Raw genomic sequence first — 24,759 nt, forward strand, 5'->3', positions numbered from 1 at the left:
TCCATAAAACTGAAGTCTGGTCCAATGGCCCCTCGGAACAGAGGGTAGGATTACTTCATTGCAGTAGCGGTCTCCAGTTACAGAACCTCGGTCGAAGATCTGAAGCTCAGTCCGCCCGTTCAACATAATGCTACCCCAGACGACAACTCCACGACCACCGTAACGATCTCTTTCCGCGATGTTATTGGGATGAAATCGAGCTCCAACCTCTCTCCAGATCAACTGATGTTGAGAATCGCTTGTAGCACTAAAACGACTCTCATCTGTGAAGAGGAAGCGACTCCATTGATGAGGTGTCCAGGTTTCGTGTTCTCTTCACCACTCTAAACGGTGTCGCCGATGGCTAAATTTTAAAGGTATGCAGCGTTCAGGACGTCTAGCAAATAACCACCTTTGTGGAGGCGTCTGGCCACTGTAAATCTTGATACTTGTCGTCCTGTGGCTGTGCACAGTTGCTGAGATATGGCGCTCGCTGACTGAAAACGGTTTCTTTTCACCTTGAGGACAATGTAACGGTCATCTCTTGGTGTTGTTTTCTTGGACGGCCACCACCAACCTTCCGAACAGCTGTACCAGTAGTTTTAAAGGCATTCCAAGCACGAGAAGCAACACTTTTGTTGATCCCGAACTCTTCGGCGACACTGGTCACACTACGCCCCTCCTCAAGCTTCCCAATCATTCTTCCTCGAGTAAAGTCGTCTAAATGATTTCTTGAAAACATGTTTCACAAAACAAATCACTTGCAGCGAATGTCTTTAACTACGGTGCTCTTCAAATTTTTATCACAGCTTTGACCTGCGTGCGCCGACCCACAAGGTTTACGTACACTTACATCACCTACGACGTTTTATTTCTAAAATTTGCATACAAATAATCTTTCTACTGAATTACGTGCATATTATACTGCAATTTCATGGCTATCTTATATTTTGTTGGGGAGCTGTGGCCGAAAAACCACTTGTTGCTTAAGTTTTGCATACCAGTGTAATTGGGGATAAACAAATAATATATGATAGTTAATATAAGAGCCTTAGCATTCTGCTGGAATAAAAATACTAAATATTTACTAAAGAAACACTTTTTCACAAAGTATATTTCTTTAGTTAAAAAAAACTAAACCTTATAAAGGAAAAGTATTAAAAAAGATTTAATAAAAGTGGAATTAAATAACAATCTTAATAAAAATGCAAAAAATTTTATTGATTAATAAAATACTAGATTTGTTATATTCTCATAAGAGTCAAATAATTGACAGATAAATACACATATTAAAACTAACAATTTTACAAATACATTTTTGTCATAAAAATAAAAAAATGTACTGATATGTTTATTACACTTGTTAAAACTAAGTAGACATAGTTTTAGTATATAAAATCGATATAAGAAATTGTTACACAATAAATACACAATCCTAAACAAAACCACAGATAATGAACACAAATATATGCTAAATTCATTTAAGTGCCCTGGATTATATAACATAATCAAATACAATAGCTATCAGTCACACATATATAAAGATATGAAACCATACTGTAAATTGTTTAGAAGTAAAAACAATTATCCATTCATTTAAATTCATTTAGATACCAGTAAAAGATTAAGTTCAGTAAAAAAGTAGAGGATTAATATAAATTTTTCTCAAAAATTATTAGACTAATGAATTCATTTTAGTATGTATGCAAGTAAAAGTTATATAAAGTAATTAGGGCAAGTATTGGCAATTTTTTCTTTAAAAAAATATACAAGTTCAATATCACCAATACAAACCACATGTTAACATTCCTTCATTTAGAATTAAAAACATGTTTTAAAGCAAAAATGTGCAATAATATTTAATATAAAATATACTACTTTAAAAAATATTAATATATTTTAGCCTAAATTTTTTAAAAAAAAATTTGGCGCACATTGACTATCAAAATAATTGCACTTTATATGAAAATTTCTTATTAAAAATACATTTAATTCCAATTTACTACAAATATAGACAAAACCTGAAATACTTCGATACTAAAATCCATATAATACTTTCCGACACATTCACAAGGCACACTTCAACAAATTTTTATGACTATCATGAAGGCACAAATGGAATTTAAACTATTGTTGAAGGAGCTTCATTCAAATTTTCATCTTGAAGAATAACCTAGAAGTAAAATCTGTTTTTAGTTCACATTTCTTAAATATAAATAATACTTTTAATTAAAATAGCTTAATCTTGAAAAATGTTTAGATTATTTTGTGCTATAAAACAAGGCTTTATTCTAATCAAAATCATATTCCACCTCAGATAAATGAGATGGGGAGATTTTGAGATATTTAGTCTTAAATTCTGATGAGTATTAATTTTTATATTTCGCCTGATTTGTGGTGCATTCTAATTGGCAGTAGATATAAACTGAAGTTGAACAATAAAATAAGATGGAGGGGAAGAGTAAAACAAGATAGAAATGACTTGTATGAACAAAGAGAGGGGCCTCCCTGGCCGCGCGGTATCGCCGGTCCAAACGCTCTGTTAAGCGTGGAGGTAGCGGGTTCGAATCCCGCTGTAATCCTGGATGTATTCTTTGTGATGTCTTTCTCTGAATTGTTCTATCTGTATTTTCTACTTGACAATGACTTATCAGCCTATATTGAGCACACAAGGCAGCAAATGTATGTAATTTCAATAAAATAAAATAACAAAGAGAATCTAACTCCATTTTTAATAAGAGTAGTTGAACTATTAATAATCAAATGAGGCCTTTAAATGAAATAATAACAGTTTGATAGTTAATAACTAAACAAATTAAGAAAAATGTGTGACTGTAACAGTAATTTAATTAGTCAATTTTTACAAATGCAGTAAATTTCTAGCTATTATGAATAATAACACAAAAGATGAAGTTATTTTAAGCTAATTTCCACAATATTGAAGTGTTTCAGTGTAGCAGAATGGTAGGAGTCATTGTCCTGGCAAGACAGAGATACCAAGTTCGATCCTTAGAGCTCCATGAAAATATAATATAAGCTTTTATTTATTATTTCTGTATCTTCTAGATTGTACTAACTCCTCATTTCCTGTTCAATTATTTAGTTCTATAAAAGATTAGGTGTTTCAAGTCAAAATGCTGGATGCTTTGCTCCCTATACATTTGAAGCTTTTTAATAAATTTCTTTTACTTTCTAGACTGCGTTAGATTAATTCTATGTGACATTATTTGGTGGAGGCGCCGGGTTTTGGATCAGAGCTGGCTGGCAATTTAAGAAGGAATCTAGGCTTAGATCCAGAATATCTAAAAACACTACACATTAGATATCCATCCAGCTTTTCTGTAGAATTGAATCAAGATCTTGGATAATGGCTGAAAGAATACGATCAAGTTGCTGAATATAACTGCTGGGATGGCACCATGTGTCTTGCTAACGCCCATTTTTTCCTCGCGAAACTGCACTTATGAATACTAGTACAATGCACAAGTTAGGTAAAATAACCAAAGAAAACTAAAACATGCCACACATGTTAAACTGAATATTAAAAAAATTACTTTAAGTATTTTTTGTTATAATTTCTGAAAAACAAAATAAAGTTACTCACTGTAAGGGAAGATATATCTTTAGAGACTGCATCTATTCTTTCACTTTCCTCCTGTAGAGATAATTTGCAGTTAGTAATTTTTTTGCAAAGATCAAAGGAAATATAATTTTACAAATACGGCTATAATGTTGTTTTTCAAACAACAATAACTAAAGAGAACTTAAGGATTATACCCATGGGTGTCTTAAAAAAAAGGCTAATTTTTTGAAGTTGATTTTTTGATTGTAGTGTAAGTAAAAACGTTAACACATATATTTTTACATTTTTCTTCATGTTTTGAATATTGCTGTATTTAAACAACTGCATTAGTTACTAAATAATAGTTAAAACTAGTCATTAAAGCAAAGGAGTTCTTCTATAATGATTCAATAAATAAAATGTAAACAATAGAACTAAAATATTTTCATCTAAAATTATTTTGTGATCAATACAATCCATTGTATGTAATAGTTTAGTCATTGCGGTGAATTTTAATAATAAAAATATTATAAATAAATGATAAAATATTAGTGTAGCCTAAACACTATGTAGTTGATTGACAGATATTATTAAGAGATGTTTATTAGCTTCTCATACTAAAGAGGAAACATACATAGTCATATTTATGGGTTTGAATTGTATTTTATAAAATATATGCTTACACTGATATTAAGAAGGTAAATTTAAATCCACTAAAGCTGAAAATAATATTGAAAATTTTTCAAAGCAAACTGGAAAAACTACTCTATTACAATGAAATTACTTGTATTTCAATGTGCCTTTGTTCTTGTGGAGAAGGATCACTATTACGTCGGACAACTAATTTATCCCCATCAGATTTAATGACTGGTGCATCAGTGCTGACTGGGACATCCATAGGACATACATACTCTTCATTTTCAAAATCAGATTTGTTGCGTTTTTTCTTTAATGCAAACTGTGGCTTACGAATGCTCTACAAAAAAAGTTTACAAAAATTGCATTAAATTAACATTAGTTTATATTAAAACATTCTTTAGCATGAGAAAAATTCACTTTACTACCTTAATTTTAACACTAGGAGAAAGAGGAGTTTCTGTTTCTTTCTCCCGTTTCAATTGCATTAATTCATCTCCTACTATATGCTTAAAATGTGTAGCAAGATGTCTTCGTAAAAGAGTTTTTGTGGGTGGAATGTTAAGAAGTGTGGCAAATAAGTTTGTATTAAATTTTAGTTCATATACCTGAAAAAATAATAGAGTATTATGAACAAGATAATGAGAAAATAATTAAAAAGAAGAAACATAAAAGGACACTTACTATAAGTGCACCATGAACTCCACTACCACGTAAGTTAGGAGCATACTCTGATAGATCCACAGTTCTCAACCATTCCATGACTCTGTGGTTACTCCATAAAGCTACAAGTTCAGGTGTGTAAGATTTGCTCTAGAAAGATTATATACATAAGTATTCAATGTCTTTATTTTAAAATTCTATAAGGAATGGTTTTAGTCTCATTTTTTAATTTCACTTAACAGTGATTTAATTTGAAATACTGCACTTAAGTTATAATAAATAACCACTTTTCAGGCATGTATTAGAACTACTTATGTAAAACAAAATTTCGTAGTAAATTATTGGAATAAAAAATATATATTCTAAAACATTGTACTTTAATTATGAGCCTTAAAAAGTTCTCATTATTTTTTAAAAGTGGTTACTGGAAAAAATGCGATTTTTACAGAGAATAATTGATAATTAACATTCGCTATTTTCTAAATTTTTTTACAATCATTATTCAAGACATTAAGTTGGTACTGTAATAAAAATGCAAAATGCCAATTTTTTAAACTTTAAAATAATGTTACTAATAAAGACAATTTATTAATAAATAAGATAAAAATAATTCACTTATGATTTGTTCTCCTATTTTTTGTTTCAATGATTTATAAATTATAAATCAAGTGAACAGAAAGATTAAAAATTTAATACATAAGTACATATCAGTTTTACAATTTCTTTACATAAGGTATGTTTATTATTGAGTCAAGGCTAGTATTTCAAAGAGTTAATCACTGATTTTTAAATGAAGATATCAAAGCTGTTTTTCTTTATATTGGAAATATTGATAAAGGAAAAACTTAAAAAATTCTAACAAGTCTAACAAGATAAAGAGGAAAATTTCATTCTAAGTTTGAAGAAAATATAGGTAGTACCACAAAATATTCACATTACTTCTGGTAGAGATAACAAAATAAACATTTGTGATGGCAGGTGGCAATCTTTCAATAATCAAGAATGATTTTATAAGCTAGCTTAAATTTTAAATTATCTTTTAACAGTCAGACTGAGGAACCAGGCAAATCAGCTCCCTTGTAGCTACAGTATCAAAGTTAAAGTATAAAAGCCTTAGAACATAGCGCAAGATTAATTACTGGTGATTTGTTTCAATAATGAGTTTTGCTATAAGTTAAGATAATCGTACGATACCTAATAAGACATATCGTATACAAAAGGGAATTAAGTAAAAAGATTTCTGATATCTGGTTGTCATGACAATGAATAAGAGTTTGTTACAATCTTGCATAGAAATAAAAAGTTAGCTGTTATGGAAAGAAAGGTTATAAAAATGGCATTTGACAACTGCTAATTTTGTGATATTGAATTAACTGTTTTGTTTACTGAGAAAAGAATTATGACTTATTAAATATGAAAATAAACTTAAGAATAAAATATCATTTGGTCATCAATGAAGAAATTTTTCTTAGTAATGTTTCCAAAATTAACAGCTTACTACTAGACATTAGCTTAATATTTTAACATTCTATTCTTTGTTGGTTAAATGACTTATCTTGCTTAACCAAGGAATACACTTTTGTTCAACCTCTTCATAATGGAGAATTTTTTCTTCATAGTTATAAGCAGTATCTTCACACATCAAGCAATTTCCACGAAGAAAAATGTCACCATGCGTATTGCGGTAGTAGTTTGTGTGTGACAAAATATTGCATCATATACAAACTAGTATTGCAATGGGCATGCCCAGTTAATAGGTTGAAAAAAATTATTGCAAGCTCTATGAAATATTATTGAAAATTAATTTGTTTACGAATGGAATGGATAGAAATATGTTATTATTAAGAATGATTTCTTATATAGAATTATGGCATCGCAAACTGCACAAAACATTAATGTATTTGGCTCTGGTGTTAATGTAGCAGACAGTGTAAATTTTTTTACTCAAATTTTGTACAGACAACTCTGATCTTACAAAGTTGCCACAAAATTAAATGTCACCATTCAGACTGATCCACCTCAGATGATCACAATAGAAATATACTAAATCAGTCAACAGATCAACTCTTATCTTACTGTATGACAACCTCAACATAATAATTTAGCACTGCATAAATGATTGCAGGAACACTACAAGAATTGGAATTAAAACTTTTCCAGCATCATTCATAGTCATCAGACTATGGGATTGAGTGTGTAGGTGCACTTGAAGTATCAGAAGGTTTTCAGGTTAAATATTAAGCATTTATTAACCACATCACAAAATAATAAGATTAATAAAGAGTTAGGACTGCACGTCTTTTTGCAGAGAAAGATGATGTGTTCAGTTTGGATCGCACCAGAGAAATGAATTAGCCACACCTTTAACGTGCAGTGATATGCTAGATTTAATTTGAGAAATTAGATTATTGGATTAAAATTTTGATAGACAGATTTTAGCTTGAGTTCCCAATTCTGGGTTTCAGTTTCAATTTAAAAGTTTCACTTAATGAAAAATGTGATTAACGGATAAAGAAAAGTGAAAGTAATTATGGTTCATTAGAGAACAAAGCCCCAAATAACTAACACTTCTTCCTCAATTCAGACAATTTTTTAATTAATTCCAACAATGCTCTAAAACCGGACTTCCAGGAATTTATTGACTCTCATCTGTCAAGGTTAGTATACTACTGGTTTGTACAACCTGCCACTTAAAAAACAAAAAATATAGACAATCACTTCATTATTTATTTAAAAGGTAGAATACACTATGCATTTGAACTGTAAATTGTTTCACAAATGGCAGTAGAATATTGATTTTCATAGGAGGAAATTCAGGAATAAATTTTTAATGCTACGATAAAAACTTCATTAATTAATCATACAAATTTGCTTCAATTACAATTGTCCAACACAAAAAGGCTCCATACACTTTGCATTTGAGATATGAATTTTCACAAATAGCTGTAAATGGCCAAGTTTTATAAAATGAAGCGTTGCTAAAATTTTCTTGTCCTAAGATACTTTTAACCAAGTTGGCACGTTTTTAAAACATATTTTCAACAAGTATTAAATTTTCAAAATGGTACCATAACCTTTGTTTACAAATAAGAAAATGTTAAACTTTACAGAGGGAAATGAGATTAAGTGCTTAGTTTTAAAAAAAAACTATTTAAAACCTAAATTTACAAATTTGCATCACAAAATTTAAAACTTTTAGAACAAAACTATTTTCTTGTCTCATATAAAGTGTAGACATTGTCTCATATAAGTTACAGAAAGTATAATACAAATTATATTAAAAATAATTAAGAGTAAAAACCATATTTACGGTTTCATCTGGTAGAGAACGTCTAATAAGACAATGAGGATCAAACCCTTTTTCACGTAACAGTTGAATGCCTCTTTTAATGCTGACATGGTGTAGTTGGCTAGTGACTTTTAAGAATAATAAGTCATCCTAAAGATTGAAATACAAATTTAGTTTACACAAATCTGTGACAGTTTAAGATTTTAAAAATGCAAAAGATAAAAAACTTCAAAATAAAAGGTTCATCAAAATTAGTATTTACTACTGTAAGACAATGTAACACTCTTCCATCAACTCTTGCATCTGCAAATGAATCTTTGTATTGAGGAAGACCAACATCATCTAGCCAACGCACTACCCACTGAAAATCTAAGTTATTTATAGTGGCAGGTGAATTACTAGAAGCAGATGACATGCTTTTAATTGCTAACAAAAGTTTTTTCCTGTGTAAAGGATTTTTTATGCTGAGTTCCTAAAAATAAAAAGGTCTCATAAAACCAGAGAAAATATTTCATGTTGAAACTTTTCATAGCATAGAAGAGACAAATAAAATATACAAACATTTATATTTCCTTTAATATAATTTGTTAAACATTATTAAAAATATAAAGTTTAACAGCGTGTTCGAAAACTAAAGATTAAAGGAAAATAAAATTTCTTGTTCAAAAAAATACATTATAATTGTATAAAATGTACTTCGAAGTGTTGGTAGACAGAAAAATACTATATGTGCCTCCACTGTAATGCTATTTATTTTAAAAAAAATTTATATAGAATAATTGATCTATTGAAAATTTGTCAAAATAATCTTTTGAAAAAGTATTATCCATTTAAAAAATATTTTGAAATAAATCATTTATATGTATATTTGAGAACATTATTTAAAAATATTAGTAGGTACTCATTTAAATGAGATAGATAAAGAATAATTTAAAATAAATTTAAACACATTAAGGTCTTTCTTAAAAAGTATAATATTTGGCATCTATGCAGACTACATTGCATTGTCCTGCTAATATATGAAATAAGAAGACTTCTTTAAGTTTCAATGGTGAAAATAGTGTTTTCCAAAACTTGTCAATAAATCTCTTTAATTTCCATCCCATTTCTTAAAACATTTCCTAACATTTACAATTTCGTTACATTTATATTTTTTGATAAATTAAATATTTTTGTTTTCACATAAAGTCAAGAAAAATTCGAAATTTTTAAATATTTTTTTAAGACTTTTATGTTATTCACATTTTTACAGCAGATAACTATAACATAATACAGATAAAAAGATAACTATTACATATAGGCGATATATTAAAAACACTTTTAAAACACACATTAAAATAATAAATACAAAATAGACCAAGAGATACACTTAAAGCAATATAAATATTAACAGAACTACAAATGCTGCAAATTAAAGGCTACAAGCTTTCATAATTTAAAAGGAAAAATACATATAAGAAAAATTACTTTATGAATAAAGAGAGATTATTTTTAAGTGTATACATTATTAGCATAAGAATTTTACTTTATGCAATTGTTAATATAACTTAATAATTTTTTTAATATCCATACAGCAAAAATCTAATATTCCTTATTATACTATTACTAAAAGATGATTTATAGAAAATTATCATAAGTACAATATCTTAGAAATTTAGAGTTTTTCTACTCACTTACTTTACATCATTTATACAATTTTAGTTAGGTAGTAAATAGGTCTGATGTAGTGGCAAGAGAGTCATATCATTTCTTTCACTAGACAATTTGATATAGTTCGTCATTATATTTAAAATAGTTTTGCTTTGATACTTTGCTACAAAGTTAAATATTCTCAAATTATATAATACAATACTAATGATTCTTATAGGTCTTATTTTATGGCTTATTTCAAGCTTTATTAATTTTTTTAGCTTTACAGTGATGTAAACAAAGAATTACTATTATTTGATTGCATCTTTACATAGTTGATTTTAAATAAAAACCAGGACTATTATTTAATAAAAATTACACAACAAAATTTAAATGCAAGATATAGTGAATGTGAAACAAACATGATTACTACAATGTTTACTTATATTGGGTAAAATAACTAAATTTTACTTACTTTTTCAAGATCATTGCCAGAAGCTTTAGAGAGCATATCCCCATTACACATCCATCGTCGACATTCACTAATATACATAGTAAGACCTAATCTGTTAAGCCAATCAACTATCATATCTGTATTCCAACGGTTAAAAGGTATCCTAATTCAATGACATAAAGTAGAAATCTTTAAAGGTATTATCAAAGATATAACACAGAGAATAATAGATTCAGAGATATAGAAAGTGGTATTTATGAATATATAATAAGAAATAGTTTACAAGTCTGAGCTATATGCCATTTTAACCATATGTCATCTTTAAGCAGAAGAGCTTTATCATATTTCTTAACATTCTTTCAGAAATACTAGTTAGAAGTTTTATACTTTATAACATTTTTAAAACAAAATTTTAATTTTTGAATAAATTGTTAATTAATATTTGGTAAAAAATCTCAAAAACAAAAGAAAATATTTTAACAAAAATTTTACCTAAATATTGCAAAATAAACTATTAAAAAATAAACTTTATAAGTATAAATTGCTTTAGTATAGATTGGTATCTAGCACTCCCAAAAATTTTTAATTTTGCTTTGTTTTATTTTTTATATTATTGTTAAAAGTTTCATATTCTTACTGTTTGGTGACGATACGTAGATAATAACACATCGGCTGATGAGTTCCCGGTCTAATGAAGTAAACACAACTTTTTTAGTAAAATTCAAATTTATTCATCAACATAGTCTCCTTTAAGAGATATACAATCACTCTATCGCCTCTTTAACATCTCTATACCTTTCTTTAAAAAAGAACCATCTTTGGCCTCAAAATAGGCGCTTGTTTCGGCAATTACTTCCTCAATCGTGCAGAATCTCTTACCCGCGAGCATTTTTTTCAAGTCTGCAACAAGTCGAAGTCAATAGGAGCCAAATCTGGTGAATAGGGTGGGTGCGGGTGAATAGGCGGTGTCTGACACAACGCCCAACAGCTCTCGGAATCATCAATTCGTTATTGTTTTTGGTCAACTGTTAGCACACATGGCACCCACTTCGACAACAGCTTTCTCATAAACAAACGTTCGTGCAAAATAAAGCCTACACGCTCTTTTGATATATTTAGAGTATCAGCTATGTCATGCAACTTCACTTTGCGGTTTTCTATAACAGGGTGGCCACTCAAATAAGATTTCAAATTTCCCTGATTTTTCCAGGTTTTCCAGATAAAAATCTTAAAATTTCCAGGTTTCAGTTTCTTTATTCTAATAAAGTGTAGGCAAGAAAAGTGTATATATTATAAAATATTTTATTCAAAATGTTATTTTTTTAACATATCTTGAAAAAAAATTTTTTTTTGACAATTTGGCAAGATTTTTTATTCATTTTTTAATGTTTTGGTACAAATTTTTGAATCAAAAATCATATATTGACTAACAAAAGAGTTAAATTAAATATTAGTTAGTTCTTATAAAAAATCTTTTTTCAAAATTAAAATATGTTATAAAAGGTTAAAATGAAATAGAAAAAATTAGCATTAATGCAACAATTGTAACAATTTGTCAATAAACATTGCTGTTAGCGATTGTAAAAAAAAATGTGTGATTGGTTGGTTTGCTGAGAAAAATAATTCACAGATTTCTTTTAATGGGAATACAAAAGCTTTCAGAAAAAGAGTGCAATATAAAATCTATTATTATTATTAAACTATAACCAACTAATTTTTGGAGAATTTTATAAAGTTAAAAATACAAAAACATTTTGTCAAAATGGAAAAAAATTCCCACAAAATCATTGGAACAAACTCAAGCCATAAATGGATTCAGCCCAAGGACAGAATTTAAAAACAGAAGCTAATATCCTAATCCCTTCTTCCACTTCCACCACAATCTTTCCTAAATTGAACAGTCCATAGCGGTCAAAGGTTTCCACATTCGCTTAGCAACAGTGGGAGAATTTTATGTGGCATTCTAGTTTAACAGAGCAGTAATGGAGCAAATTTTGATGCAAGCAAAGTATTGCTAAGTTGTTGATATTTCAACTGCTTGGAGATACATTTCCGTCTAAAAAAAGTGGGTATAATGGATGAAATAATTTAAATTAAGAAAATTAGCAAATAATTTATATTAATGAAATTAAAAAAAAATTTCCAGCTTTTCTTTAAAATTCCCTGATTTTTCCAGGTTTTTATCCAAATTTCCCAGAATTTTAAGGGTTTTTTCCAGTATAAAAAAAATTCCCTGATAATTCCAGGTTTTCAAGGTGGGTGGCCACCCTGTATAACAATTTTGTGGACTTTTATTATGTTTTCTAGATTAACCACATCTTTAGGGCGTGCAGAGCATGGCACATCTTCAACATTTGTAAGACCACGTTTAAAATCAGCAAACCAGTCAATAATGGTCGATTTTCCTGGTGAAGAACCCGGATAACACTTATCGAGCCAAGCTTTAGTTTCTACCGTGTTTTTTTCCATTAAATAACAATGTTTAATAAGAACACGAAATTCTTTTTCATCCATTGCTTCAATAGTATAAATTTATAAATTGGTGTTCGATTAAAATCACTGTGACTTTAAAATCAATTGGCAGATCGTTATAAAATTTTGACACCTTTTATTTGAAGGTTAATACTTGCTAAACAAAATACTAATTCTGCATTTAGGGAGCCATCTGTATGTCAGACCGGAAACTTATCAGTCGATGTGTTAGATAGATAATAACTAAAATAACTGCAAGTGTTTATAATTAGATGATTTATATGTCAAGGAGTTGAGATTTGGGCTAAGAAGACTCGGAAATTAGTTCTCTCTGATGAAAATAGTAACTTAATTGACACATCTTGAAGTGTTAAATAAAATAAATAAGGAAAAAATAAACTTTAATAGATATTTCAATCACATTACAGAAGAGGAGCTTACTCTGGTTCTTGTGCCACCTCTCTTGTCCAACCTAATCGTGGGCCTGCAGTAGCTCGGATACCACCTCGTTTGAAGTCTCCTTCTAACCTATCAATATTTTGAGATCCGCTTTTTTTCCACCTAAATAGAAATAACTGTTACAACATCAGCATTTTAAGAAAATGTAAGAAAAAAGTTTACTAAAAATATACTTTGAAAATAGTTTGAAGAGTCCCTTGTTCTTATCCTTATCTGATTTTATAATGCAAGGCTGAGGTGTAAGAGGAGCAATGTAATCGCCATTTTCTTTTTCTGTTGAAGGAATAGTAACACATTCTTCAGATGCTGAAACCATCAGGTATGTATCTGAGTAACTTCATATCAAAGCTTACTGCATTAGCAATAGCACAAAATATAAAAAAGGATGCAGAGATTGCATTGTTCTTATTAGTATAAGCAAATAACATTCTGAAGTAAATATTAGAAGCAGTGCTTTTTAATTTTTAATCACATATTTGCTAACAAATACATTTCTTAATATAAATTTTACAATACAGAAAACATGCTGAATTTCTCAGAATTTCATTAATCAAATTAATATTTGTTCCACAGCTTATTTTAAGAATTTTGTTCAGACTTAAATTATGTACATTTTCATTTATAGTCTAAAAGTTTCTAGGAGAAAAGGTTCCAAGGGGATGTTATGGAGTTTAAACACTCATGATTTTCGAAAAAAAAAATGAAATTAATTTTATTAAATTTTTTATTCTAAAAAAATAGAATACATTTTCAATTATCTTTCTACCAAAGTTTAATATATTTCTTAGCTTAATTCTATTGCTGTATACTTTTACATTAGATCTTAAATTAAGAATGAATGATACTGCAAAATTACATATTAGAAAATAATTCCTTTAACTCTCCAGGTGTTACAATTCCATGTCAGCAAAATTGTACAAAATTTTCCCTGTTATACACTGATTACTAATACAACATGAAGAAAACCATTCTATTTGCTACCAGCTTAAAATTTGGCAGAAATCAGAACTAACACACAGTTGTCAAAAGAAAAAATCATCATGTCATTGTTTTAACTAAAAATTCAATAAATAACCATGCATGATTTAGACTAAGTAATAAAACTTTTATTTATAAATAAATTTTTTATTATAAGTAAGATTAATTTTCTAGAAAGTCTAGATTTTCTAGATTTTCTAGAACTACCAAATTGTATTGTGTTTTAAAAATTAACATTTTTTATTCTGTTCAGAGAAAAAATTCAGGTTAAGTAAACCATTCCCATTCAAAAATGTATTGTGTTTTAAAAATTTACATTTTTTATTCTGTTCAGAGAAAAAATTCAGGTCAAGTAAACCATTCCTATTTAAAAAAATCCAGAGTACACAATCGTTTAGAAACTAAATGTGAGCTTAATGACTACTGAAGGTCCTTATGATTAGCAAAGGAGTTACAATATTAAAAAAAAAATATGAGTTGGGGTCATGGAGGTTAAGGCCACACAATTTAGAGACCAATTGTATGATTGTGATAATGTGATCAAACAGGCAGCCTTTACTTTCCAGATAAGCTAGCACTCATTGACCAGAAGCTGGCTGGGCTTCAAACCGCTACTGAGGATCAAACCCCAGTAATTTGAAATGACAGCACAATGCCTTTAACCACAGATCTAGCCAGAGCCATTGCTTTTATTGAAATGATATAATAAATAAGTAATATGATGAATTCATCTAAAAAAATAATAAATTTAGAATAGTAGTTAGAATTAACAGTACCTAGGCTTAGAAATTCAATAACTGTATTTTTAGAAAAAATACGTTATTAGAGTTAAATTCATTATTGTAACAATTTTTTGCAATACACAATTTTTTCACCTTAAGATTTCAATTTTTTAATAGAAAGTTCTAATTAGCATATTTAGAATTATAATTTGTTAATAGTTTCCTGATCTTATGCTTAAAAAACTGTTAGCAAGATTTATATCAGCTGGTGTAGCCTATCTGGCGATTTAATTTTCCACGGCTTAGCGAGAGAGCTTAATAGCGTGGTTAAGCTTAAATAGCATTCATTTAGTTTCAATTCATTGCTTGTAGATTTAAAAAAAAAAACTTTTTTGAACAAAATAGCAGCACATGTTATAAAAGGTCCTGAAAGTTAGTATTTAATAATTAATCAATCAAATACTACGATTGCATCAGTTGGATACATGCTTCAAAATTAACACATGAACTGGAATGAAATTGAAGGTGATATCTTGTTTGCAAGAATGAGATATGCTACTTAAAGGTCATGAAATCTTATTTCATCATACATGCATCTATAGAAAAAGTAATATAATTTTTTTATTTAGATTAAAATTTTTGAAACAGTCTTCTCCCATGAGTATATTGTTAAAATATTTAAAATTAGTTGCAGTGTTCTGTACTTAATTCAAGTTCTTCATTTTTAAGAGTGAGAGTTAGAAAGAAAAATAATAAAAATATACTACTGTAACAACAAAAACAGTAGTGATTATTTTTCATGTAAACAAACCATACAAAAAAATTATAATAATTCGAAAATTATAAATAAAACTAGGAAATTGTTGATGTAAGCTAATAAATAATTAAGCAGCCAAAAGAAAAATAGACAAGGTTAATTTAGCAGTTATTACAGCTATATCTGCGGTTAAGGCTGAAGATGAGCAGCATGCATTTTAGAAGCAAGCAACCTGCTATACATTAGAAACAAAACCATCACCTAGATAAGGTTCACTTGAACTTCGCTTTCCAGATTTTAATTTAAAAAAGCCTTTACCGAACGATACCCCAGAGCTCTTCGAGGTGCCACTACCAGATTTTCGGCCTCTGTTGGAAGATTTTGAGCTTGTTTCATGCACTGACGAAACTGTTGAATCATCTTTTTCTCTTTCAGATGATTTATTCAGTGGATTTATTTGGTAGGTCAATGGTGGTAAGTCAACTTCATGTAAATGAGATTGAATATCTTGCAAGACATTAGGACTTGTTTGACGAGGTAAAGTATCATATTGATTAACATATGGAAAATTCTGAAAAGGTTACAAGAAATAATTAATAGAAGCCCTGGAGATAGTAAACAATGAGTTTATCTTTCAGAAATTTTAGAATTTTCTTTTGTGAAAGTAATGTGCACAAATGTGTTTGTTTTGTTAATGTAGGTATATTATAGATAGTGTAAGTAGACAATATTATTTCAGTTCAAGATTTTTTTAAGTAGCAGAAGAAAAATACATAAAATTAGTCTACATTCATGGAAACCTAAGATTTAATTATTGTTCGACATAAATTAAAAAGTAAGGGAAAAAAAGAGCAATATCTGTGAAATCCAATTCTTTACATTTATTACTTCTCATATATACTTATATTTAAATTTAGGAAAATGCTAGATAAAGGAAAAAATTGAACCAGCAATTCTGCTAATGCATTATTGCATGTCAAATATGCCAAAATCATAAATGAGATAAAAAAACAATTATGAGGTGTCCTTTTGGACATGTAATCATCCATGGGGGAAGGGGGTTAAATCCCCCCCCCCCCCATCTTGCATTATACAAAGAGGAAGGATATCAAATTAGGTCACCACTTTTACTTGGTGCAGGTGTTATATCATATGTAATTCAAAGCTTTAATTGTTCTAGAATTTTTGTTTTGAATGTCTTTGTTTTATTTATCAATAAAAAAAAGTTATAAATGTAAATATTAACAGATGGAAGCAGATAATTTATCACCTACTTAATATACACATATAGTTTTTTTTCCTTGCTTTATTTTGGAGGTTTTTCAATTTCTTTTCTACATTCTGTTATAAATTTTAAACATCGTTTGAAGTGCAAGTTTATATTTCAGTTAGAATTGTATAATTTTCAAAAATTTAGAATGTTTCAAACTTAATTCACATAGTATTTTGTTTACTTTAAAAAAAATTTCTTTTATGTTCAATAATTTGAAAAGCTAAACACAATTAAAATTAAGATTATTTCTAATTTTTTTTACAGTATAAAATTACATGCATTTATTATTAGGTAACATTGAATTATTAACATTGTTTTCAGAGCATTTTGAAAAATTGACATTACAATAAACATATGTGGAAACAAAACTGCAGTTAACTTTATAAAAATATATTTCACAATAGGTTACTTACCGTTGTAGAACTAATGTTCTCTAAACTATTAGACTTGTGAAATGAAGATGAGATGGGAGAGAGGCATGACACATTTGCTGAATTTAAAGTCTGGGATTGACCTGATTGATTAATATGCTTTGGAATAGAAGAAGTTGAAGGCAATGTAGAGTATTTTCCAGCATTTAAGTTATTGATATCATTCAAATGTTTCTAGAAGAACATTTTTTATTTAAGGAATGAAACATTGTTTAATGAAATAAATATGATCAAGAGCAAAATAGTTTCTTACTTTATAGCTGTCATTACTAAGTGAGCATAATATGGAATCAGGATAAAGTCCATGGGTTTCATGTGATGAAATATCAGCAACTGTAAATTAAAGAATAATTAAAAAATCTACTTCTTAAATATAGAGAAATTTTAAAAATAGAAATACTTCGAAGGTAGTTAAAGCAGTCTCTTTTAACAAATTCTAATGATATTCTAACTTTATTATTATTTATAGAACACATTAAAAATCATATTGATAAATTTTTAGAAGAAATATTATTTAAAATAAGCAAACCTTTTCTAGTATGACCAGAAAGCACAATATCTTGCAATTTTTTGTATTTTGTCAATGATGAGCGCAAGTCATCTAATTTTTGGTCCTATAAAATATACATTACAAGACTCATAGTATAAACATAATACAAAGAAACATAAATAACATAAAAAAAGTTACTTAAAATTGCTTTAATATTTTACAAATGAACGTGGTTTATATCACATTATGTTTATATCTGTTTTAGAGTGGGAATTCAAATGGACTTTTGTCGCACACACTTTTCATCAAGCTGTAAGATAATTTCACCCATTCCAAGAGTAAAAATATACATTTATTTAGATATCGAACAAGTTTTCAATACTTTACACATTAAATAATAAAAAACTTGAATGTATTGATAAATTTCAAACCTTGACCAAAAGAAGTTTTCATATTCATAAACTAAATATTTTACAGCTAAATAAAATGAAGGACAATTCCTAAAAGTTCAATGAGCATGCATAGGTGGGTAACAGAGAAAAAAAAAATTACTGGAAAATACAGCCCATGATGAAAATAATACATAAAGTAAAATTATATCGATATAACTGATAGCAAAAAAAAAAAAAAAACTTCATAAATTTAACATTTTGAAATAAATCATGTTATATTTTAGATGAAAATAAAAATTATAGTTAAAAATCTAGTGTCCAATATGCTTTACCTCTGTCTTAAAAAATATATATAAATAGCATAAACATGTTTGAGGTCATTAAATTATTTAAAAGGTAGTACTCTGATTTGTCCATAGGGATCATCAATAAAATATGCTTTTTAAAATAGCATAAAAATCAAACCTGACAAAATAACATTTTCTTACATTTTTTATGTTGTTCTTCCTGTAGTGAATATTCCACTTTGCCCTATTTGGCCAGAAAATTCAAAGATATTCATGTCTATTTTTATTAAATTTTAATTACAATATTATTTCAAACATAAATTTACTTTTGAAATAAAAATTTTAATACAAAAAATATTTTTTTAATATATATTTTGGAATTATAAAATCTAGCACATACCACTAATTATGAAGGAAAAAAAATGCAAACAAAACATATACATTGTTAAGATTTAAATGTATGAACTTTACTTTAGATATTGAAAACACTTTAAATTTGATAAATAAATGAATCTAGTACTAATTACAAATTTGATATTTTAAAAGATCCATCATTTGGTATATACATATATATATATATCACACTATCATCAGTATGAAGAATGTTTATAGAATTTCTGGAATGCTCCAGTCAAAAGAATGGTTAATGCTTCCAATAGGAAACAGTTTAAAAACAAACAAAAACACTTTTAAGTCTAAAGTCTGTTATCTGACCAGACAATAAAAAAACTTATTAAAAAATCTAATGACATTCTGGTACAACTCATGACAGATTTTTTTTTGATTATTCGTTTAGAGCATATATCTGTTATAAACTACGTTATTGAAAAATAAATTAATGAATCATATTTTTAAAAAAATATACAGATCTCAATTTGGTAAGAAAAAAGTTAAGCTAATTTTAAAAAAATCATTAAAAAATACAAGGCATATTACTAAGTAATGCACATAATCTGAAATGAAAAATAAAATAGAAAGAACAGCTTTAACCAAGAGGAAACATAAATGAATATATTGCTAATTTCGTGCTTTTTTGCATGACTGCCATGCCAGTTGAAGTATTTGTTGCAAAAATAGATCAATTTAAAAATTCTGGTCTTCCAGTGTTTCGTTCTAATACAACTATTTTTATACCCAGCAAATTTTAATGTACCCTAGCTTCTCTTGAATAATGTTCCATGAAGATTCATATAAAATTTTCCAATATCATTTTATTTCATTCACAAATGCACAGATTGAAGACGCTGGACTTCTAGATCAAACTTTTTTGACTAAACTCATCCACTCATTTTAAGTTTTACTTTTTCCCACTTTAAAAATTGAGATGTGCATTACTTATTGATACAAGGCTGGCAAGTTTCTGCCGTGGTGGTTACAACCACTGGTAGAAACCGGTTAAAACTGGTATGGCAGAAACCCTTTTCAGCAACATTTGTGGCAGAAACTGGCAGAAATTCAGAAAATGACATAAAAGTACTGAGATAGACATACAATAGATAATTCATAGAAAAAACAATTAAATGTTAAACAAAGTACAATTTATTTACAAAATTATCACTATTTAAAACAAATATTGCATTGCTTGCACTCTGCAGTAATCTATAACAAAAGACAAGTTTTGATGCAGTTTCTCTTACATACAGCAAAGATTAAAACCGTTACTATTATAATAATTGAATTGTTGGAATGCAAATTATGTCTTGAAAAGAAAAAAAAAACTATTTATAAAAGCTCTATTCAGTTATGTTAAGAGTTAAATGATAATAATTACTGAATTTCAGAGTTTAATAAAATAAACTAAAATCTAGTATTTATATTTATTATTACATCACTTTATTCTTTATCTTATATAAATATTTGATATACTGCACTTTTTATATTTAATATAAACAAAATAATATATATTTACAAACAATGAATTAAAAAGTTTGTTACAGTTACATGGAGTTAAATTTTTCAGTTTACTTAAACAAAATGTCATTAAGCCATTACTAGAACTGATATAGACATTTTTTAGTTTCTGCCAGTTCTTGCCGGTTTCTGCCACGGGCATGGCAAAAACCAGTTTCGGCCTACAAAAAGCCAACCCTGTATTGATATGTCCTCATATTAGCACATTTAATATGAAATATTTCTAATAAACATAAACTTTAAAAATACCTTTTCTTCATTTGATACATTTATGGAATCAAGAACAGTCTTGTATTTCTTGTTATCACTAACTAAAAAAAAATTATGCAAAATGTTACACAAAAATAATTTTATTCAGACATTATTTGAAAAGGACTAGACTGTATTTAAGTCTGACATTAAATTTTATTAATAAGGCAAAAAAAATTTAATCCAAAATAAATTTACATCACAGCCCATGAAATGTATGTTGAACAAGAAAATTAAATTTTAGAATAGGAAGGGTTTAAATTAATTTAGCAGTAAAAACATAAGGCCTCGAAAAAATCTTAAACTTTTTACATGATTTGTTAGGCACTTTATTAAGAGATATATAGATTATAAGATTATATGTCCAAATGATACTTTGACAAACCTAAACATCTATTTTAAATGCATATTAATAAAAAATATATTAGTGTGTCTATTATCAAATAACTAGCAAAAAATGACATTAGCAACAACATAACTTTCAATTTTAAGTATAAATTAAAAGTATTATTAATAAGGAAGGCAAGTGTCAGTCAGAGTGAAAAAACTGCAGTGGGAGAAAAATGTTTTTTTTCAAGCACAAGTGGAAGAAACTCATTTTCATAAAGAACTGTTATTAAAATAATTTTTTAAAAATAATCAAACATTTCAATATAGTTTAAGTAACAGTATTAATTTTGAAGCAATTTAATACTTATTTTTTAAACAAATAAAAATTGAAAAAGCAGTTTCAAAGAAAAATAAATTTAATAAATTTCTTAAGAAATCAGAACATTTAATAGCTTCTTTCAATGTTTAAAAGTAAAGTAGTTAGAATTGTATAACAAACTATTAAAGTATCATAATCATATTTTTAAAATACAATTGAATTAACAAATTACACAATAATTATAATCACAACTTCAAATAACATATGGCATTCACAATTACAAATAGCATATTAATTTTCACAATAAAATAATATGAATACTCAAGTATGAATGAAATAGTATGAATATTCAAGACAGCTCTCAGGTAATATGTTAAAGGTATTTCCAAATTATTTTTAGTGCATATCTTATTTTTATATATGTCATCACAAAATTATTAGTTTAATTTTTGGAAAAAAAACTAAATTTTCAATTGAGAATTTTTTTTACAATCAATCTTGATTTATAAATTAATTTAGAATTATACAAAATTTAATACCACATTATAAACAATTCAATAAAGTATCATATGCAGTTTAATAAAAAGTTGTATACAATTAAAAAATTTTATAAAGCTTTTTCAACATTTTTAACTGGAAGTGTACTTTGAAATATAAGGTTTTCATAATTGAAAACCTTAAAAGATAAAGACTTATGAATTTCGAAAAAGATAAAGCCTTATGAATTTTCAATAGTGTAACATTTTATAACAAAGTAATTTGTTCATTCTTTACATTTTGATAACTTAAGTGTAAAATATTAGTTATTATTTTATTATTAAATTTTACAGTTTAAGAAATTATTGCATTATGGGAGGTATTCAAAGCGAAATTAATTTCCAAATTTACTATGAATCAATATTCAAAGAAAGTAATAGGTGAAATAATTTTTTAAATTAGCATTTTTAAATTAATATTTTGCAAAGAAATATTTCTTTTTTTTTAAATAACCCTATCCTTAAATTAAAATACTACTCAGAAAACTATAAATAATATTTGTACAAATAATTTAGATATAAATGTATACATTTATTTAGGAAAATACAGATAACTAAAACCGAAATAAAATGTAAACTACTAAAAAAAAATTAAAATTTTGTATAAAACTACATTAAATAATACAAAAATAATCAATTTTATAAAAATATCCTAAAGTTTGACTTTTTTAACAAAAAAACACAAGCTTTTCAAAATAAATAAATAAATATTTGAGTGTAACTTTTATTGGTAAACACAAATTAATAAATAGGTATGAAGTACAAAAAAGAGCTTAAATGCACAATGGCAACTGTTCAAGATTTGACAAGAGCAAAAAGAGAAAGGATTTCTTAGTTTTTAAAAATTTGTTACATACATGATATTAAGGAACATTAAATTTTAGAGCAAAAAATACAATGAATGTACATGCAATTTAAAATATTTTTTCAATGCTTTTGAATTTTAATATTATGATTTTCAATTGCAATATACAAATCTAAAAAACATAAATTTTAAACACAATTACTACTTACTGTCATCAATAGAGATAGTGGGTCCATTTTTTGGTATTCTTCCTTTTAAAAGAGCATACTCAGTCTCTAATTCAATAAGACGTGCCTTAGTAGCATAAATTTCACTCTAAAACCAAAACATACATTTACAAATGTATACAGAATTGTAATTAAAAATTAAATGAAGATCTAAAATTTAAGCAAACAAAACAGACATTTTTTAAAATTAAATTCAAATCAGTAAAAATTACCCAAACCTGATTTAGTATTGAAATAAAAATAAAGTTAATACCATTGCATCTGACTTCATAAAAGCTATTCTGAAGGCCAAATTCTGAGAAACTTTTAAAATCCAAATGAAACATACCAATCAAAAGATATTTTTCAAAAAATTAGACACTTTTTATTTATTATCTATAAAACAATCTAAAATAATGTGATATTTTGAGCTCCATTTGGTACTAAATATTACAACATATTTACTCAACAGCAATATAGTCCAAGCTGTATCATGGCCTAACAATAACTCAAAGACATATTAGAGACATGGCATATTAAGACAGTTTTAGCTGTTATCTCTATGGCTTAAAATGAAGTAATTGAGAAAAAATATTCATTTTCAAAGCATAAAGCTCATCGCTACAACTGCCAAAGTTTGTCTCACATCTAAAATCTCCCAACCCCAATTTAAACAATAAAGTGAAACTTAGCGACAGAATTAACATTGGATACACTATATTGAATCAAATACATTGAAATTGAAAAATATGACGCGAACATTTAATCGTAAAATGGTCCACTGGACAAAAATAATACCCCAAAAATTTTTTTTGCAAAAATTGCTGCATTCTTTCATGATACTCATACTTGGCATCTGTTTTTTTCAACTGGAAATAGAGTCTTCCAGCTAGACAATGCCTAAATTCACTAGGCTTATACTCTGTTGGAGTGGTTCAGAGAGTATAATGATGAATTCCAATCAATAAGCACAATTAGGAAGTTATAGAAAAGCAGCTCAGAAATAAAATACCACCATGCCAGAATATCTCGACTTAGCATGACCGCTGCTTAGACATTTGGTACAATCTGTCTCCAGTTATCTAGCACAAACTTGCAATATCCGCTCCAAGGAAAGTTGCAGTTTTTTTAAGGAAAAGGTGGTATAACATGATATTGAGTAGGTGGTTATAGTGATTTGGCTCTTTAGTATAAGTTCCTTTAGAATTTATTGCAACAAGAATGGTGAATATTAATAATGCAGAAATTATTATTTCTTAGTGGTAGAAGAACATAGCTGAAACTTTTAAAAGTGTTTTAAATTAAATGGAATATTTATTAATAGTTACTTAAATTAATTTGTTGTTGTAGTTACTTTAGGTCGCACTAGAGCTGCACAATGGGCTATTGGCGACGGTCTGGGAAACATCCCTGAGGATGATCCGAAGACAAGCCATCACAATTTTGATCCTCTGCAGAGGGGATGGCAGCCCTGCTGCTGTAGCCCAACGACCTGCACGCGAAGTCGAGCACTTTACGGTAGAACAGTTTAACGAGGACCAATACCGCACACCCTCGGTCCCTACGCAGACTGATGCAAGTAGTCACCCACCCGTACACTGACCGCAGCCAGTGATGCTTGACTTCGGTGATCTGCTGCAAACTGTGTCTTAACGATCAGTCCACTGCGGGACGCTACTTAAATTAAGGAATTTAATTTGGTTGAAGGAGAAAGAAGAGAACTGCATCAGAAAATAAATTAGTAAACTAAAATGCACAGATTAAAGTTTAATGTTGGAGAACAAGTTCACTACTAACAAATTCATAATATGTAAATAAGATAAATAAAAAAAATATTATAAAATACATTAAACTGAAATATACATACAGCATATAACATTAAATGCATTTAAAATATTAGAACACATTCCTAAAGATATTGAAACAAATA

General features: G+C 27.8%; 1 protein-coding gene across 10 annotated transcripts in view; it reads right to left on the bottom strand.

Moving 5' to 3' along the window:
• Positions 1-1,179: 1,179 nt before the first annotated feature.
• The window catches only part of LOC107447993 (liprin-beta-1), an 88,162-nt gene continuing 64,582 nt past the window's right edge, over positions 1,180-24,759 (bottom strand). For 4 of the 10 annotated variants that reach the window (XM_087155212.1, XM_016063064.4, XM_016063063.3 and 1 more), the window contains 16 exons: positions 22,833-22,938; positions 20,634-20,695; positions 17,834-17,918; positions 17,558-17,637; positions 17,287-17,478; positions 15,862-16,171; positions 13,317-13,449; positions 13,126-13,245; positions 10,234-10,375; positions 8,392-8,601; positions 8,151-8,279; positions 4,862-4,990; positions 4,606-4,785; positions 4,326-4,517; positions 3,584-3,634; positions 1,180-2,152 (listed from right to left, as the gene is read on the bottom strand). In XM_087155212.1, the coding sequence (XP_087011338.1) occupies positions 2,102-2,152; positions 3,584-3,634; positions 4,326-4,517; positions 4,606-4,785; positions 4,862-4,990; positions 8,151-8,279; positions 8,392-8,601; positions 10,234-10,375; positions 13,126-13,245; positions 13,317-13,449; positions 15,862-16,171; positions 17,287-17,478; positions 17,558-17,637; positions 17,834-17,918; positions 20,634-20,695; positions 22,833-22,938 (2,172 nt within the window). In that variant the 3' untranslated portion in view covers positions 1,180-2,101. The remainder of the gene's footprint in view (positions 2,153-3,583; positions 3,635-4,325; positions 4,518-4,605; positions 4,786-4,861; positions 4,991-8,150; positions 8,280-8,391; positions 8,602-10,233; positions 10,376-13,125; positions 13,246-13,316; positions 13,450-15,861; positions 16,172-17,286; positions 17,479-17,557; positions 17,638-17,833; positions 17,919-20,633; positions 20,696-22,832; positions 22,939-24,759) is intronic. The other 6 variants (XM_071187507.2, XM_071187506.1, XM_016063060.3 and 3 more) reach the window with 3 other exon arrangements.

The sequence above is a fragment of the Parasteatoda tepidariorum genome, chromosome 11 (assembly GCF_982258835.1).
Source record: "Parasteatoda tepidariorum strain Cologne lab strain chromosome 11, Ptep-v5.0, whole genome shotgun sequence".
NCBI classification, from domain to species: domain Eukaryota; kingdom Metazoa; phylum Arthropoda; class Arachnida; order Araneae; family Theridiidae; genus Parasteatoda; species Parasteatoda tepidariorum.